General features: G+C 37.4%; 1 protein-coding gene across 2 annotated transcripts in view; it reads right to left on the bottom strand.

Moving 5' to 3' along the window:
• Positions 1 to 19,269, bottom strand: part of LOC136249429 (leukocyte tyrosine kinase receptor-like) — a 28,420-nt gene that overhangs the window by 3,758 nt on the left and 5,393 nt on the right. The window contains exons 5-15 of one of the 2 annotated variants that reach the window (XM_066041434.1): positions 18,664 to 18,979; positions 18,346 to 18,397; positions 16,267 to 16,338; positions 14,924 to 15,043; positions 14,548 to 14,634; positions 13,479 to 13,620; positions 11,943 to 12,036; positions 11,305 to 11,365; positions 11,181 to 11,253; positions 3,727 to 3,886; positions 3,553 to 3,669 (exon numbers count right to left, since the gene is read on the bottom strand). In XM_066041434.1, the coding sequence (XP_065897506.1) occupies positions 3,553 to 3,669; positions 3,727 to 3,886; positions 11,181 to 11,253; positions 11,305 to 11,365; positions 11,943 to 12,036; positions 13,479 to 13,620; positions 14,548 to 14,634; positions 14,924 to 15,043; positions 16,267 to 16,338; positions 18,346 to 18,397; positions 18,664 to 18,979 (1,294 nt within the window). The remainder of the gene's footprint in view (positions 1 to 3,552; positions 3,670 to 3,726; positions 3,887 to 11,180; positions 11,254 to 11,304; positions 11,366 to 11,942; positions 12,037 to 13,478; positions 13,621 to 14,547; positions 14,635 to 14,923; positions 15,044 to 16,266; positions 16,339 to 18,345; positions 18,398 to 18,663; positions 18,980 to 19,269) is intronic. The other variant, XM_066041435.1, reaches the window with a different exon arrangement.

The raw sequence follows: 19,269 nt of genomic DNA, 5'->3' as shown, positions 1-19,269 counted from the left end.
TCCACAGCTGATATTTGTAAGTTCGAAGTCAGAAAATAACATAGGAACTTCAACAAATCTTAACAATAGTTTTTGTTGGGAATCGCTTCGCAGGAAAGCGCTGAATTGGCATGAGAGCTAATAAGTTAACAGCGTGTTCAGGGAGCCCAGATACATCATCCAAGTGATAGTACAGCTTGCTCTTGTACTGTACATCTGGTAAACAAGAATAACAAGCAGCTGCTTGTGTGTTTCATCTCCAGAAAACGTTTTTATCACACATTCTAACCTTTATTGGCTCATAACTCGCTAGTGGCTTAGCATATTTACAGCAGACAAACACCACAGGGAGTAGAAATCAATGTAGTCTACAGTGCTGCTTTAAAAACTTGGATATTTCCATTAGATTCTATGTGACAATAGATTTTGTGTCCGTGGTTGTCCGTTTCCCAATGGTTTCTGTACATTTTTATGGCTAACCACAGCATCCAGTGGTTGCACAACCACAATTAAAAGATCAATTAAAATACTTTCCCTTACATGAAACTGGCCTATTGCTGAGTTACGCTAATGACTTCATTAAATTATTTCATGCTGTCTCATCATGAAAGATTATAGGGCATTATAAAAAGATTAGGATATCACTAAATGCCAGAGCACTATTACCAGCACTATAGTATATGCAAAATATTGTCACAGTTAGTAACTGACAAAGTTTCCAGTACTGTATGTAAATCAAACATTTTGTCAATCCTCACATTTGTGACCCATTTCTCAGTACACAATACTACCAATAGTGCCTTTGTTCACTTATGAAACAATACTCAAAATGTGTATTCACTTTGCACACATGAAATCACACACAAACTGCTGTACAGTGCTTCATCTACTGTCATCTACTCAGAAGATCATCATTAAACTATTGCCAGAAATCATCTGCATATATGGTATAAAGCTAGAGAGATGAGACCAACTGTTGGGTAACAGAAACCATCTCAAGGTCTTATGTAATAACCACAAGTTACCAACTAAGTAACCCACATGGTGACTACACCTGCAATGGGAAAATCAATTGTTTTATTATCAAGTTTACTAGTAAGGTACTGAAGGGTTAGTTCATGCAGGCTTTTTACTATAAGTAACCACCAGTAACTATGTATGCACGTTGACAAGCTTATACATTTAGTAATGTAAAAGCACATTAAGTAAGCCACAAAAATTATTTCAAGTTATGGTAACAGACAGTTAAGTATTACAGGAACACAGGAACACAGACACATAGCTATGGCTTGTTGATATCATTGCCTTTATTGACATTCATGCTACAAGATTATCCATAGTAACCTTACAGATAATTGATGATCACACTTGTATACAGAGAGGTCCACATCTCATACAGTTTTTACCATTGAATCTCCACAAATCCTCTGAATCTTAAGACAAATTCTGGTAAAACTTTGGATTTTCCAGGATACTATACATTTACTTGGTGGTGCTCACTGAAGCTTTAATTGTTGAATCCCAGAATCTTTTGTGAATCTGGAGATCTGAACCTTGTGCACAATTTTTGTAAACTTTGGCTACATTGCAGACCCCTCGGTGTATACTCTATGTCATTGAGTGCTAGTAGTTATAAATTGTAATTTACCTCTCTTTACAATACAGGATTTGCAGTGATGATGCCATGATAATTATTGTGATACGTAATGACAATGGGGGAAAAATTATTGTTCCCACAACCTTGGTAGGCACAATTGTCACTTCCATATCGCCAGTTGGTACACTTGCAACAGGAATCAAGAAGTTTAGTTCTTGAAATTTTGCCACAATCACATAAATTCACCTAAAAAAGAGCCTCGATTCTTGATCATCAAACATTAAAGCCTATAAATTCCATGTTGCTAAAAGCTAAAAAGTTAGCTTTCAAAAGTGCTTTTTGCGGGCATCTTGATTGCAGAATTCACTGTACAAAAACTCCTTGATTGAATCTTGATCTCAGTCATTCATAAGTGTTTCAACAGATAGTATAGAACTGACTATTTCTGCAAACATGTACAGATAGAAAAACACATTACATTGTTTCATCAGGTATGGACGGGCCTAGAAAGTTGGAGGATAAAACTTACATGAAATTGTAGTTAAGCCTTAACATCTCAAATTTCTAGTCTGGAAACTACAAGACTGAGCATATGTCATAGGGGAAAGGTACATGCCATAATCAGAGCCTCCAGCATGGATTCGCCACTTCCTCTTGTAGTAGTGGATGGTGTACTATGTAAAGAAGCCATTACCACTATGAAGATTTACCTTTTGCTGACTATAAAAGCCATAAAACCATATTTAGTTGAAAAAACCAGAAAACATTAGTTAGATACTACAAAACATGTCAGTAGAACTGATGGTGGAAAACGCTGATGATAGCTGCACTAGATTAGCACTGAAGTCTACAGGAGGTGCACGGCAATAATTACACTTTGGCTGATGTTATTGCGCATGAAGTCTAAATAATAAGTTGGCAATGTGGTGTTTGTGGTTATACAGAACCCATACCCATGGCTTGGTGGTGGGCAATTGTTACATTTATTGGCTGAAAAGGGCCAGTACCTTCATAGTGCCCAACCTCTTTATAACACAATTAACCATAAGTCACAATTTGTAAGAAATATTTTCAGCTTAATATTGTTACCCTCTCCCACTATGTGGGCAAGAATTCAGATTGTGTGAATGTGTCTGTGGATGTAATTAAACTTGTGTTGGCAATTACATTTACCCTGCAAGTGACAAACCATACTGTTGACACATACTCAACTACTGTACCAGTCTTTCATACACACTTTATAATGAAAGGGGATCAGTATCAGATTAAACCACAAAAAATGCAAATTTAATTTAGCGTAACTGCTTCCACCCTGCTGAGCCTGAATGCATACAGGGCCTTAAAAGCATGAGTGCTATTGTTAGTTTTCATGGTACAATCTAATTACAGGTTGAGAAGCTGTAAGCATTTACATGTAGCCCTCACATCCTATCACACAGATCGTTCATCCTATTTGTAACATTGATACTACATCCATTTGGAAAAGCTTTAGTCAAAACAATGCAGGTAATTTTATAAAGTTAACAGATACAAGTACACAAAAAATTTGGAACTTTTATCAGCAAAGATGAATGGGACAAAAAGGAGGACACTGTTAAGTCCATGAAGAATGCATTGCACATACTGCGGTATGCCAAAGGCACCTCTTGGAGTGAAGCGACGTCAAACAGTGAAAAAATCAAGCCCATAGCCTTAGCCATTATCGAGCTACACTTATCTGAAGGCAGCAGTCAGTCAGTTACTCAGTCAGTCAGTAGAAATTCCATCTAATGATTTTAAAAGAATTCATAGCAACTTGTTGAAAGTGTTTCGGGTTGATTTGAAGGCTTGGTTGGGCTTGGTTTTACCTATCCAATACTGCTTTACTGCCGTCAAGGAAAAGTGAGGCTGGTTTTTGGGTGATGCTTTTATCATGGGCCATGCCCGCATCTTTGTGGTCCCTACTATATAGTATTATTGTACTGTATGATGCATACCTTTCTAAAATAATTCTTCCACTGCTGATAGCTTCAACCACATCCCTAGCTTCCACCTCACTATAAGGAACTGCAACAGCAAATGAAGCTATTTCCCATAGTAACACTCCATAAGACCTACATAAAATGACCACTACTGTACACAACATTTCACAATGACAACGCAAAGCATACCAAACATCTGATGCTGAAGTAAACTTTCCATAAAGTAAAGATTCTGGTGCCATCCATCTAACTGGTAACAAAGCACGTGCTTTAACTCTATAGTAATCTTTGTCATGAACGCCACGAGCTAATCCAAAATCAGCCACCTTCACTTTTAAGCTAGCACCAACTAACACAAATAACTACACATAACACACTGGTACACACAAAAGATGATTAAAAAATGCTATAATGTAATGAATTTCAATTAGGGATTTTTAAAGCTACATATGTAGTTCTTATTGATTTTACTTGTGTTCCAACTGCTTTTGTTACTCCTATTCAGTGGTGGCAGAGCAGGACAAGGAGTGAGGGGGCCAACTTTGTTGGTGATATATGCATAGAGTTTAAAGCATATAAGAGATATGGATGCTATTCTGGAATAGGAATCTAGGTGGAATGAAATTTTATATTTCTGAGATCAAGACACATGGTAGTGTGTCATGTGGCTAAGAAATCCGGCACACCACACTGTGAGTATATTTACAGGAAGAAACAAAATGCAATTTTCATGCATACATAGCTCTGTACTCCCTTCTTGAATTGGAATCATTTTATACTGCAAATGTCCACCACCTTCAGCACCCTATATACCAAATTTGATTAAGATTGCCTAACGCAATCGTAAAATATAAGCCTTCAAAATCCAGCTTAATTTCTTCGTTCTTTTTCTTTGTTTAGAGGGCTCAGATTATTCTTTTCACACACTTTACAAAACCATTATAAAATGCAAATTCATAGCTCGATTGTCTTGAGCTGTGGTGCACTTTAAGAATGTATTGTGGCACAATCATATACCAAGTTTGGTGCAAATCTGATTAATAGTCATAGAGCTATGAATGATTATTTGTGCTAAAAAAGACCAACTTGTTGTCATGCCTATAGGGTAAACCGCATATGTGAATAACTTAAAAATCGGTATATGTATAGATTAACCATCATAGCTCAAATATTTTGTGGTTTAAAAGAAATTGCATTGACAGCTATAGAGTTACAAGGTAAAAACCAAAGAACTGTAAATTGCGGGGTTGAAACACTCTAATAGAATAGTCACCATGGGTAAAAAAAAGGTGCATGAAAATGTTGGGGAAAAAAAACTTACCAGTGTTTGAACCAGGGGCCTCCACACTGAGCACCCAGACTGAGTCGCTGCTATCACAGCTGATCACCTCACTTAATTTATACTTTATAAATAAAAGCTAAAATCTACTCAATAGTAAAAGTTCATAATTTCATAGATCTATCAATGGAAGATCTAGAACATTCTATGTGTGTCCTATTAGAAATTCTCATAAAAATGTGTGCATTCTATATTTTCTGTAATACAATACTATTACAACTTCTCTACTATTCCATCAAATCAAAGCCGATGCCATAGCCATTTTGGTACAGATCGGCGGGGTAGTACACTACTATTAAGACCTATTTGTGACAATTGTCATCATCATAATCATCATAATAAGTGCTATGCTAATAAAACTTGTGACAAAAGGCTGCAAATTGTATGCTAGCATAAAAGGTGCAAGGTTTGCTTTGTAAACATTGAGCAACTGCAACTTATCACACTTCGCATGAAAAATTGAGATACTCTAATAGAACAGTCACTGCAAAATCTTAATAGACAAATAGTATCTAATCCAAAACAGCCAGGCTGTAAAAAAGTGTGTGGCCCTCAAAAAGGCTATGGTGAAAAGATGTGAAATCCAAGGTGGCGGCCAAGAAATGGTTGTGATGGTAGGTTAATGGTAAAAATTTTTAATAATGACAATTCAGGTGAATTTTGTACCGCTTCACAAATTTACCTGAATTGTCATTATTAAAATTTTTACCATTAACCTACCATCACAGCCATTTCTTGGCCGCCACCTTGGATTTCACATCTTTTTTCACCATAGCCTTTTTGAGGGCCGCACACTTTTTTTTACTGCCTGGCTGTTTTGGATTAGATTTCATTTCTTTTTGTATTTGTATACCCCAAAGCCGACCTATAGCCGGCTTTGGGACTTTTTTAACCTATCTTTTTTTCTTTACTACAGGAAGAAGAAAAGATGAAGTAGATGTACTTTAAATATTTTATAAGTAAATGTACAAATTATATATATAATACATAATATTATATTGATTACAGAAATCTCCATGGTGGTTCTTTGTAACTGAACACTCTACAAGGTGACTTCTTCTAGATGCTCTCTCTATAGGGTGAATTGTTTTGTAGCTGAACTCTCTACAAGGTAACTTCTTCTAGCTGATCTCTCTATATAGGGAGATTTGTTTGTAGCTAAACTCTCTACATGATGGTTTCTTTGTAGCTGAACTCTCTGGAAGGTAACTTCTTCTATTGATCTCTCTACAGGGCGATTTGTTTGAAGGTGAACTCTCTACAAGGAAACCTCTTCTAGCTGATCTTTCTACAGGGAAATTTGTTTGTAGCTGAACTCTCTACAGGTGATTTGTTTGCAGCTGAACTCTCTACATGATGGTTTCTTTGTAGCTGAACTCTCTACAAGGTAACTTATTCTAGCTGATCTCTCTACAGGAAGATTTGTTTGTAGCTGAACTCTGTACATGATGGTTTCTTTGTAACTGAACTCTCTGCAAGATAACTTCTTCTGTTGATCTCTCTACAGGTCGATTTGTTTGTAGCTGAACTCTCTACATGGTGGTTTCTTTGTAGCTGAACTCTACAAGGTGATTTCTTCTAGCTGAACTATCTCTTTCCATAGTTGCATAAACTCCCTACAAGGTAACTTCTTCTAGCTGATCTCTCTACAGGGTGAATTGTTTGTAGCTGATCTCTCTACAGGGTGACTTGTTTGTAGCTGATCTCTATACAGGTTACTTGTTTCTAGCTGATCTCTTGAATTCTCTTCAGGATGACTGCTTTATTAGGATGACTGCTCTATTAGGATGACTGCTCTATTAGAGTATCTCGATCTCGCACTTGCTGCACCAAGTTTGATTTCGTGTTATAACTCCGTGGCTTTAAGTCTGATTCTTCTACACCATGGATGAGCCTTTCTAAGATGATTACTCCATCTGTACAACGATTTTCAAAGTATTACCCCAAGCGGTTTATCTGGTAGGCATGGCAAGCAGTTGTTTTTTATTACTAATCTTGATTGCATAATTGTTACACACTGTTGGTTTTTTCGTTGTATCTTCCTGGTTTTTAGCTCGATTTCTTTCAAACCACAAAAGGTTTGAGGTTCAATAGTTAACCTATTCACCCACCGATTTTCAGCCTCTTCCTATACGTGGTTTACCTTGTAGGCATGACAACATATTGGTGCTATTTTTCGTGAATACTCATAACTCTTTGCCTGTTCATCGTATTCCAGCCAAAGTTGGTACAGCGATGCGCCTTTATACCCCCCTTCTTGGCGCCAAATTTCAAGGCAATCAGATATGGCGTTCATGTTTTATAGCAGTTTTTGTAAGTGTGCGACAAGAGGAAGAAAAATAATAAGAAAAAAAAACAAACTAAGAAACTAAGACAATTTTTGAAGTCGCATATCTCAGGAATGCGTGAAGCGATTTCGCTCAAATTTGGAATGTGAAGTACTGAAGTTGGAGGGAATGTCCACAGCAAAAATCATCTTGTTTCGTCAAGGCAGCACAGAGCTACGGAGGTGCGAAAATTGCGTTTTCTTTCTTCCTGTCAATATACTCACGGGTGTTACGCGCCGGCTTCTTGGGCTGCACGACACACTACCGTGTGTCTTGGTACCTAACTTGGAAGGAATTTACTTCATTATAAGACACTATTGCAAATAAATGCAGGCAATACATATACTTTTTAAAATTGTTAATTTAAAATGAAGTAGGGATTTATGCAATAAAAAGTAGTGAAACAAGAGATGAACGATGCATGCTATTACAGCATAGCTCGGTGGGAAAGTCACTACTTTGGCACTATACAAAATAATTGTTATAGCTAATGTGCCAAAGTAGGGACTTTCCCATCGAGCTATGCTGTAATAGAATGCATCATCCATCTCTTGTTTCACTAATTTTATAGCATAGATCCCTACTTCATTTTTAAATTAACAATTTTTTAAAAAAATACTAGTTTGTTTAGTTTTTTGCTGTAGCACAGCTAGCTACAATGTAACTTGTGACTGTTCTATTAGAAAATATTACATGACTGTTGTATTAGAATATATCTTAAGTTAGCCAAAGGGTGTGCAGCTAGCTAGACCAATAAGGGCTGGGGTGAGGTCATCTTGTTTACTGATAAGCAAATAGCTAGATGTCTCCATTCTCTATTGCTATTAGTCCACCCATATAGATCTTTATTTGATGGGTATGGTCGCAAACCGATTGCGAATGGAATCCCAATCGTGGAGTTGCAGGCAGATATCTAGCTAGTATTATGACACTTTACAGTGACCAGCACTGTATATCTCTTCTATAGTAGTGCCAGGACTGAAGCACTTCTGAAATCCAACTCTGAAACATCTATATAATATTATGTTGCTGAAAGAAAGAAAAGTAACGCCTTAATATGGATTCGTTGGATGAAAGAAGAAGACAAGCAACCTAACTGAATATAAAAGAAAAGACAAGGTGCAGAGGGCCTAAGCTCATCAAAACCCTAAAAGGCACATCCCACTGGTAAGTTTGCTATTGTGGTGTAATGGTAGCTGTGCGCTGCTTTGTTTCACCTCTAGCCTTGCGACTGTGGTCAGACAGGCAGACAAGCAGGCCAGCAGGCAGGCAGGCAGGCAGGCGGGCGGGCAGGCAGGCAGGCAGGCAGGCAGGCAGGCAGGCAGGCAGACAGGCAGGCAGGCGGGCAGGCAGGCAGGCGGGCAGGCAGGCAGGCAGGCAGGCAGACAGGCAGGCAGGCAGACAGGCAGGCAGGCAGGCAGGCAGACTAAAATTCGAGTTTTGGCTATTTAAAAAAATTCTATATCCGGCCACCTGTAAATGAATTATATTATATGGACTAGTACTATTCCATAAAGGTGATTTTCGTGGTGCAAAATGTCTCTAGGATGACTTTTAAAGACAGAATTTTTGGCGGCACACGAAATTTTCGAGGGAATCCCTACTTAAACAGTACTACCATACCGTTTGATATTACAACTTATATAGCCATGAAACATGCAAGCAAGCACAAAATTATATCAGTATAAATTGGCTTTAGTATCAGATCAGTAGGTAGCTATTTTTCTGTATTGGTAGAGCACTAGTTTGATATATCTTTATTGCATCTGTAGATAAGAAGGACAATGATTTGTGTAAAAACAAACTTCAAAGCCAGTCCACATCATTGCAGCCATTTAACCTTTGATTTCACAATTTAATTCACCCATGCTTTTTGAAGGTCGTACCCTTTTTACACAGCTTGGCTGCTTTTGCATGGTACTCTTTGCAAAGAAACTAATGTATTTAATTAACGAAGTAGGGATTCAAGCAATAAAAAGTATTGAAACAAAGATATAATAAATGATGTATTACAACATACACTTTGGGCAGGCGTAGCCTTTTGGTGCCACCTCTTCCTCTTTGGATAAATCAGATAATCGATTAAAAATATGTATTTATTACAAATTACACTTTTATTGCTTGGATCCCTACTTCATTTTTCAATTTTAAACCAGGTGCACACCTGGTTTACTGAAATTGTTTTTGTAGAAGTGTGAACGAGTGTGTGTTCGTGCGTTCGTGCGTGCGTGCGTGCGTGCGTGCGTGCGTGTGTGTGTGTGCCTACCTCTATGTTTGATCTTACACACCCACATGAGTAAAATCTTTAATGATGAAAGTAGCTTGCATGTAAAAAGTAAAAGTGAAGTGAAGTCTGCATTAAACTTCTGCACAGGTGAATTTTCTGAGGTGATTTCTTTTTGGTGGTCTGAGATATGGGTGTGGCGACTCTCCTCAGACTTTGTGAATTGCCTTCCCTTCGGGTTTTACAGCTGTTTAACAACTGAAAAACAATGGTGCAAGCCTTGTAGACTACCAGGAATAGCATATCCCTTCGAGTTGAAAGGGCATGTCCCTTACGTCTGTGAACGAAAATGAAGAGCAACTTTGAGGCTTTGTTGAGAGAATTTGGGGAACTAAACACAATAGACAAACTATAAAAGATACTTCTGTGTGATAAAATTAGCGATTTGTTTGACAAGCGCTTCAATAGCAGTGCATAGAAACGTAATTGAAGATTTCATGAATTACAAAATCCAAAATTACAATAAATGGTTATGTACTGCTGCAAAACCAAAACCTATTAGCTAAATAAAATAGTAATACATAGTTGGTCAATTTCACATCAATTAGCTAGCTGCATGCATGGCGCCTGGTTTTTAGAAGTAGCACAACATCAACTTGTTATAAATACACTAGTTCGTTTGTTATAGCATATGTGACTGGGTCTGACAAAACCGGTCTTATTGTTCATGATAGTAGACTTGATTTTTCATCAAGAACACAAAGCTACATGAACTATCAAATTTCATAATCAAAATCAGCTAGAATTGAGTGGTCTGCTTTTTTTTGGGCTGCTTTTCCCAAGTACAGTGATAATCTGTATGAGCAGTCTGGGGCCCCAATGGAGCTCTGGCCAGCCTGGGGATGGCCGTGTGTGGCTGTATAGCTCCGTGGAGTTGAATAAAGACATGTGCTGTAAATGTCCTTTCATTTTAGTCAGTTTCAAAACCTTAATGGCTCATAACTTGGCCTAATTCATCCCTAATCCTTCCTCTTTAATTTTTAATAACAATTCCTTTCCCACCTCTCCCACCCCTTTTGGAGCTTGCCTGGTAGAGTCAACCTTGGTATATAAACTATCTAAAATGGCGGGAAACTTAAGTGTTGGCTCCTTTTACTGTGAATGCTCTTGAAGGTAAGAAATTGGTGTAAATCGTGTGAAAATTTGGTACACTTAGCTTCTACCATTGGCGAGCTACAACACACCGAATACTTAAAACCGGCATTCTCAACACTTACCGTTTTTGCCAGACCAACTAGATTGCAAGGCTAGAGGCTAAACTATGCAGCGTACAACCACCATTTCACACCACAATAACAAATTCATTTGTGGCATGTGCCTTTTCGTGATTCTGACAAGTCTGCACCTTGCCATTATCTTTTATCTCATGATATTGTATTAGAACATTCACACATGTATCATAGCATATATGTGACCCAGGCTGGCAGGTAGGCAGAGTTTTGGCGACTTTAAAAATTCAATATTTGTGCTTCCGTAATCATTTTCTTTAATGCTAAATTTGACATTAGATAGGGTAAGACTCATCCATAAAGGTGCTTTTAGATATGAGAGCTTTCCAAGATATATAGCTTTTACTTTATTTCACCACTGCAATATTGCAATATGATTATTCTGCTGTGATACTGAAGAAACAACTGTTACTTAATTTAGGGCTCTGATATATATATATATATACCATAGCAGCAGTTCTTACCTAAACAATTCCTTGCAGCGATATCTCGATGAACATACTTCTGCGCTGACAAAAAGTTTAATGCTGAAGCCACCTAAAATATTACATATGTAATCACATCCATGACAAAATAAGTAACACTTACATTTTCTGCAAAACTAAACATTGTTTTTGTAGTAATTAATGTATGTCCATCATTATCAGGCCTGTAATAAGATCACATAGCTAACATGCACATTAACACTATAGCATAATTTAGGCATCCAGTTAATGCATATCTTGTGGTCCCTACTGTGATTATGTGTATACACTTAATACATATATATATACATATAATCTCATTCTCCTGTTCACGGAGAGTTTTAATATCTTTGTTTCATTTCAGCAACCCCAACAATGTATGCGTTTCTTTACAATGCGATAGATGTACTTTTTACTCCAAGGGGTATGCCCCCAGATGCCTGACTTATAACTGCTACCCCCATTCTCCCTGTACCCCCTGTTTTATAACTATTCATTTCACACATACAGCCTAATTAAACTTTGCTAGTTTGCAGTGATCATGTATCCTCCTTCCTTATGCATATGGTGAAGCCAAGAAGACCACACGTTGTGTGAAAACCATGTCTTTTACAAAACAATTTCAGGAAATGCAGGCATATCCAGTGTAACCAATAGAGTAAAAACCAGTGACATCACTAAAACACTCTCTTACATCTGCTGCAAAACACTTATATGCTACATATGTGTATGCATATTCAGAGCACACACTACATTGCATACTTGTGTGAGAACAGAAATTTCTTTAGATCACCGTACTGCATATACTCCAATATCATCAATGGTGCTTCATCCTTATCACTTGATTCACAATATCCTACAGTGAACGCACAAATAATAAATGACAATGGAGCTAGTTTCCCTGCCAGATTATCCATACCTCAGAGTAGAGGTCATAATTTCTACAATAAATGAGTCACAACACTAAAGCCACTAAACCACCAAATATAGTATCAATTGCTCTGAATTGTATTTACACATAAACACACCACACAACTAATCGTATAATACTGAATTTGAATCACCAAGATCTACAGTATAATGAATAAGACAAGGAAAAGACCCCAAAACTCATACATACAAAATGATATTTTCCAACTATCATACAGTACGATAGTAACTGTATAGTAGGGACCACAAAGGAGTAGGCATGGCCCACGAAATAATATCACCCAAAAACCAACCTCAATTTTCCCTTACGACGATGAGGCAGTATTGGTGAGGTAAAACTAAGCCCAAACAAGCTTTCAGATCGACCCAAACGCTTTCAACAAATTGCTACTGAATTTTACAAATTTTTTATTCAACGGAATTTTCTACTGACTGACTGACTGACTGATGCCTTCAGACAAGTGTAACTCGATAACGGCTAGGGCTACAGGCTTGATTATTTCACTGTTCAACGTCGCTTCGGCCCGACAGGTGCCTTTTGGCATACTGCAGTATGTACAATACATTCTTCATGGACTTACCAGTGTCCTCCTTTGTGTCCCATTCATCTTTGCTGACAGGGAAAGGTGTCGATTGGTGCGAGCACGTGATGGCTTCCCTTCAAAACGGAAATCGTCCGTATTTTTCATAGTGGCTATTTTGATTGCAGAGGTGCTTTTCAAACAGTTCTTGATTCGTATTGCTGTGTAACGAGTTGAACATAGCCGACAGCAAAGCGTAATGGATACTTAACTTTTCAGACGATAATTAATAAAATTGGGGTGCGGCACCATTTCTTTTGGTATGCGTAGATTGTAGAGGTGCTTCCGGGAAAGTTCTTGATTTGAAATGCTGTGTAACGGGTTGAACATAGCTGAAAACGAGCGCAATGGATACTTCACTTTTCAGACGATAATTGATATAGCAGGGCCACGCGGTGTTGGTATGCGTGGGTTCACCAGTCATAATAAAATTATTTACAAAAAAAAACAAGTACACGAAAAAATTTGGAATTTTCAACTAGAGTAGGGACCATAGCACATCGATAAAAAGTACTGAAACAAGTTGGATTAGTCCATGATATTAAATCACAGTAAAACAATAAGAAGTGTTATATCCCTACTGTGTATTTCCGTTATGGTATCTTGAGCACAGTAGGGATATAACACTTCTTATTGTTTTACTGTGATTTAATATCATGGACTACTCCAACTTGTTTCAGTACTTTTTATTGATGTGCTATGGTCCCTACTCTAGTTGAAAAATTCCAAATTTTTTCGTGTACTTGTATACATAGTTATAGTAAAACGTTAATGGATAATAAATTACCTAGCAAACTGACAATGTTACTATGGCAAAATGTGACCATCAATTGTGCCTCTTCTTTAAATTTTTTCAAGTCATCGATATGTCTGCTAGACAATGTCTTGACGGCAACTGGTACATCAATATCATAGCCACATATCCCACCCTAAACATAACAACGAAAATTTATGAACACATGGATACAACATTCGATAAACCTGCGCTCTAAGAGCACATAATATTGAAACACACTCCACTGCTTAAGCATATATAAATATTTTCACACCTCAGATCAAAGGAGCTGCCCGGGCTACACTCATGTGTAGCCCATCTAGCCAGGCTACATATGAAATGTAGGCCTGGGCAGTGATTATACAGACGTTGATGCTGAAATCGGTTGTGGAAATCGATTAATACTCGCATGATTAGGATGCATGATTTGGTTTTCGCTATGAAAACCACTCAGAGGGAGAGTGTTTTGTTATCCTCACCATCCTACGAGTTGAAAACGTTGGGCTAAGGTGAGAACTAGTGCTATAGCTTATTCACCAATCGTTTCTGCACATTTTGAATACGGACATGCCCCCATCAACTCTGCATGGAGTAACCACTCTACAAGCAAGCTTACCTATCTAGGCCTTTAGTGAACTTCAGAATTTTTTCATAAACGATTCAATAACATTGATTAAAACATAAAAATCGCGTAACCGAAATTCTCCATGATATCTCTAGGATATGCCCGTTCATCATAACTGAACGTAACCAGAACATACTAGCTGCTGAGCCATAATCAAAAATTTTAGGTGTGCATATATAATACATCCAGTGACTGCACTCGTAATGGCTTGGGTGATTGATCATCCTGTACAGGCTATCAGCTTGATGAGTGTTACATATTAGTTGTAACATGGGGCATTCGGGCTTAGTCTGATATGTATGCCCTCTGCCCGAGGGCCTATGGCCCTTGGGCAGTCGGGCATACATATCAGGCAAAGCTCTCATGCCCATGTTACAACTATTAGATGTACTTGTCTACACAGAGTTTTTATTACACTAGACTGACATGCCATACATACAGCTGCAATATTCATACCTTAGCATTCATTAGTAGCACTTTACCAAATTTCCCTTCTCCTAACTCTCTCAAATAAATTAGTTGGTCACGAGAATACGTCCATTTCTGTATTTTTTAAAAATTATACTGATTATGCATGTACACATATACACTGTAATTGAAGAAATATCAATGTAATTGAAGAAATATCAGTGTAATTGAAGAAGGAGCACTAGTCAAAACAATGAATACCGAGTGATTAACTGTTAGCAAACGTGTAATTTTTGACAGCTTTAAATTGTAACAGCCTTAGATGTTTGAGTGAGCTATTTACAACTAGTAAGCAGTCACAAAGGCACAATTCATACATTGCTAATACATATAAATAGCATGTTTATGTTAAAAATGTGCAAACCTCTTCATCTACTGCTGCAGATTTTCTTGATAAGTTGTATAGTAGATAATCACATTCTGGAGCCCTAACACCACAAAGTGTTTCAAATATCCTAAAATTCTCTGGCTCAGCCACACCATCCTGCATAAGTAAAATTTATTGTAAACAGTGTCATACAGTATAATGACCTTTAGTTGACTACACAGAGTTATTTGACCAAACTGCTATAGCACTTCACACCACTTTTTGGCTACACTATACAAAAGCATACTAATTAATTATGGTGTGAAATTCAATAGTATATTCATGTGGCTATAAGTTTATAGTCCTGAAACGAGCAATAAGACCGGTTTTTACTGATCTGGTCACATTTGATATATTACTGCACATGCAGTAGACATACATGTAGTACCACCAACCACATAACGTACTATGCCAAAATTCAGTGATTTTTTAAAAATTAAGCCCACACCGTAAATCCTGCCAATATCAACCTTTAAAATGTACCTTAAGCTGATGATTTACAAAATACGCATCTGTATATATCAGGAGATCGAATCCTATGGACAAAAGAGCATGTAACTTCCATAAACAGCAAGATTCAAACATAACTTCCAGGTATTTATTAGGACATTATAAGGAGGTGCATGCTTGAGTACATCATGTTACTGGCAGGATGTAATGAAGCTGAATAGTACAACAGAAGAATGTAGCACAATTTGCTAGTGACAAAAAATTACTTCGGTTGACTATTCCAAGCTTTTCCTTTGACTCAACAGCCTTCTTATTGAAACAGCTTTACTGCCTTCACACACAACAGAGTAGCAGCCCATTCTGTGTATCTTTGTTACACATAAAAATAACGTAACTATGATGATATATGTCAACAAGATGCCACATTTGAATTTCACCCGTCTTGTTAACATAATACTGCTCAAATGTAACATAGTCTTGTGAGAGTGCGAGCAATTAAAATCTTGCTAATTAAAGGGTGTGGCACCCATTTCACTTGTGAGTATTCATCCCAAACAAATCGGAATGAATACTCGTGAGTGAAATGGGTTCCGTGCCCTTTAATTAGTGAGTTGTTTAATCACTCACACTCTTGCGAGACAACGTTACATTTGAGTGGTACTGTATAGTGTATGGAGTTGCATGCTCCCTTGTCCATAGGAATGATGCACTCCTGCATATAGTGTAAATACCACACAGCTATAACAAGAACTAATGTCAGATTTTTATATGCACGTAATCAAATACAGATTATTTCTACACTGTTTATTGATGTTGTTTAGCACTTAAAAAGCGCAGCTACATACAACATACAATAAAACTACAGTGTATTTTTTTAAGTTAATACATACTTCTTCTCCAAAGACAAGCTCATCATACTCATGAACTTCAGATTCATCAGCTGGTCTCTGTGATGGTACATACTATAGTGATAATTAGACATGTGTAACAATAGTAAAAAGTCACATGTACTGAACTTTGATACAGAATGATTACATCAAAGTGTGTGCATAATATAAGTCGATCCATATCTCCCTTTCTAAAGTTAATTGCAAAATCTTTCTGGAGATTGAACAGTAGATCTGGTAACAAATCTGGTTATAGGACAATGAGACAACATTTTGGCATGGCAATAAGGGCGGCTGTTGTCAGGAACCACATTAAAATGAATTTTATTTCTTCTCACTTCCCCGTATAGAATATCCACAACATAAGATCATGGAGACTTTTCTGGTGTCGTGTACTCATCAAAGTAAAAGTCGGACATGATGTAATCCATACTTCAGTCAAAATCTGTCTTGCTGCTTAGTGCTTAAAGCACAAAACCTGTTTATAAGTAAGGCCATAACGGTGTAAGCTGTTCACTAGTCATGGTCAGAGTAGTGCAAAGGCATCTATCCATAAGCAATTCAGCAAGAGAAACATCACACCACAGCATGGGTGGGAGTGCTATGATAAGTAAGTAGAGCCATGTATGATGGAGCTATCTGATTTCTCAGAAGATTCTTGATGGTCTGTTCTGCTTGGCCATTACTTTGAGGAAATAGTGGATGCTGGAAGCTAAACAGTTTTGCAAAGGTAGCAAATTCATTGGATAAGTATTGGGTCCATTGTCACTCATGACTAGTTCTGGTATACCATAACGGAGAAAGTTGAGCGTAAAGCTTCTTAGTTTGATCAGTTCTATTAATCTTGAGTAATAATTGGCAAATACAATGTAATGGGAACTGTTAGGTAAAATAAGTCAGTGCCATTTGTAATCTGGCAGTCAAGAAGGCTTTTTCCAAGAAGAGGAATCTTGAATTCATGTTCAGCAATTGTCAATAACAGTGTTTGGCAATACCTGGCTGAAGGTGGCATTGCTAGATACCCTGATGGCCTTCATGGAGCTTCTGTAGAATTTCTTGCTGCATTGATAGAAGAATCACAGTTTGACCACCATACAGTAATAGATATTGTAAACTACTGGATCAGGTGCTTGTGCTTTCTTGATACCATTGATAGATTGGCTACTTGCTGGTAAGTAGCCAACTGACAATGCCAGAAGTAGGCCTGCTTTTTCCTGCAGGTTGTAATGATGAAACTGGAGCTCTGGACAAGGTATCAACAGTACCACCTCAGTGTTGACATCAAAGAGGGTTAACATTGTTGGTTTGATCAATTCTTCTTTGATGTTAGCAACGACTTGGTCTTGAAGTTGGTTCCGTGTCCATGAGTTGTGCTGTCTGAACAATTTGCGAAGTAAGACAGTAAGATATGTAAGATTAGGAGAAAAATTGTTAAATTGACTTATCATGCCCACAAAGCGTCTCAGTTTGGAATCATTGTTGTGGAGGTTTCATCTTGGTAATGGCTGATGTCAGGATTCCAATATCGTCAATGACGTGTCCCAGAAACCTGATTGAAGACTGCCTAGTAAAGTTCAACAATGAATTACTCCACCTTTTTTCTGACTCTACAATAAAATCTTGCTCTCTCAATAACTACATTTTTAGTAACTTTGATAGTATTGTACACTTGTTATTCCTCTTCAGTGATATTAGTGGATGCTAGCACCATCTCAGTTTCTTCGCCTATTGCATACAGAAGTGTGTTGATTTGCTTAGCTGCATCCAACAGTTTAGAAGTGACACAAAATTTCTCAAAACGGTGCTTCCATTGCAGCCAGTCCTCGAGATTTAGCGGATCAAGTGGCTGGAAATGGATTAGAGCCATAAGTTTGATCGCTACGCTGCTACCATGTGGTGATAATTAGACATGTGTAACAATGGTACAAAGTCACATGCACTGAACCTTAATATAGAATGATTACATCAATGTGCGTACATAATATAGGCACAGTCCCACCACAGGTACATACTTAACAAATACGTGCGTATACTAACTGTGTGTTCACATGGCATACACAAATATATAGTAAGAGAGCTAACCATTTGGTTTGTTATAACTGTGTCTCCATGCTTTGTATAAACAGCATCAATTCTGGAATATAAACATGTTAATAGTTCACAAAGACTGTGTAGAAATTATATACAAGGAATCAGGAATCAAATACAAAATGAATAAAGAAACAATATTTGCTTTGATACATATCATGCAGGATTCCCCAAATAAAATGGCACCCCCCTCCCCCAACACGCTCCCATTAAACATCCATCATAGAAATAAGTAAGTATTCTTGCTTGAAAGAATACTTTAACATGCACACATCTGATATTTGTACAACATTTCTCTGTGATACATTTTACCTTTTAGCACTATTGACTTGATCAGCGTCCTTCTCAATACTATAGCTTTTTTGACTGGAACGCTTTGTTTTAGGAAATGGTCTCTGAATGGAATGTTTGCAGACCATAAAAACTGCAACACCAAGTATCAGAATTATAACGACAGCAATGCAACCAATAATTATTCCAACAGTGCTGGACCCGGAGCTTCCATTATCGTTGTCTTGTGGCTGTTCAGTTGAGACCATCATGGTTGTGTTAACAAGAGTAGATATTGCATTTAAATAAATATTTAAGTCACGTCTACTTCCTGGAAATGTAGCTGGAATATTTTCACCTACAAATAAATTTACATGCATACAAGTTTAATAAGTTAATTACACTAGTATAACATTGCTTTCATTGTTTTAGTACTTTATGTAATGATTCCTACTAACTTACAACTGTAAGGATTTGAGTAGGGATGAAAGAAAAAAAAAACATGAAACAAGGGATACCGTACATTCACAAAAGACAAAAAAGGCAAACTTTGCAATTTTAGAAGCATTTGCGCATATTATCTTGTATATTCTCCCTATAATATTTCTATTGTACAAAAACTTTTACAAGCGATACCATAGTTAGATC

Source organism: Dysidea avara, chromosome 3 (genome assembly GCF_963678975.1).
Source record: "Dysidea avara chromosome 3, odDysAvar1.4, whole genome shotgun sequence".
NCBI classification, from domain to species: Eukaryota; Metazoa; Porifera; class Demospongiae; order Dictyoceratida; family Dysideidae; genus Dysidea; species Dysidea avara.
Note: the sequence above shows the minus strand (reverse complement) of the source record. Positions and strands in the feature narration are given on the sequence as shown.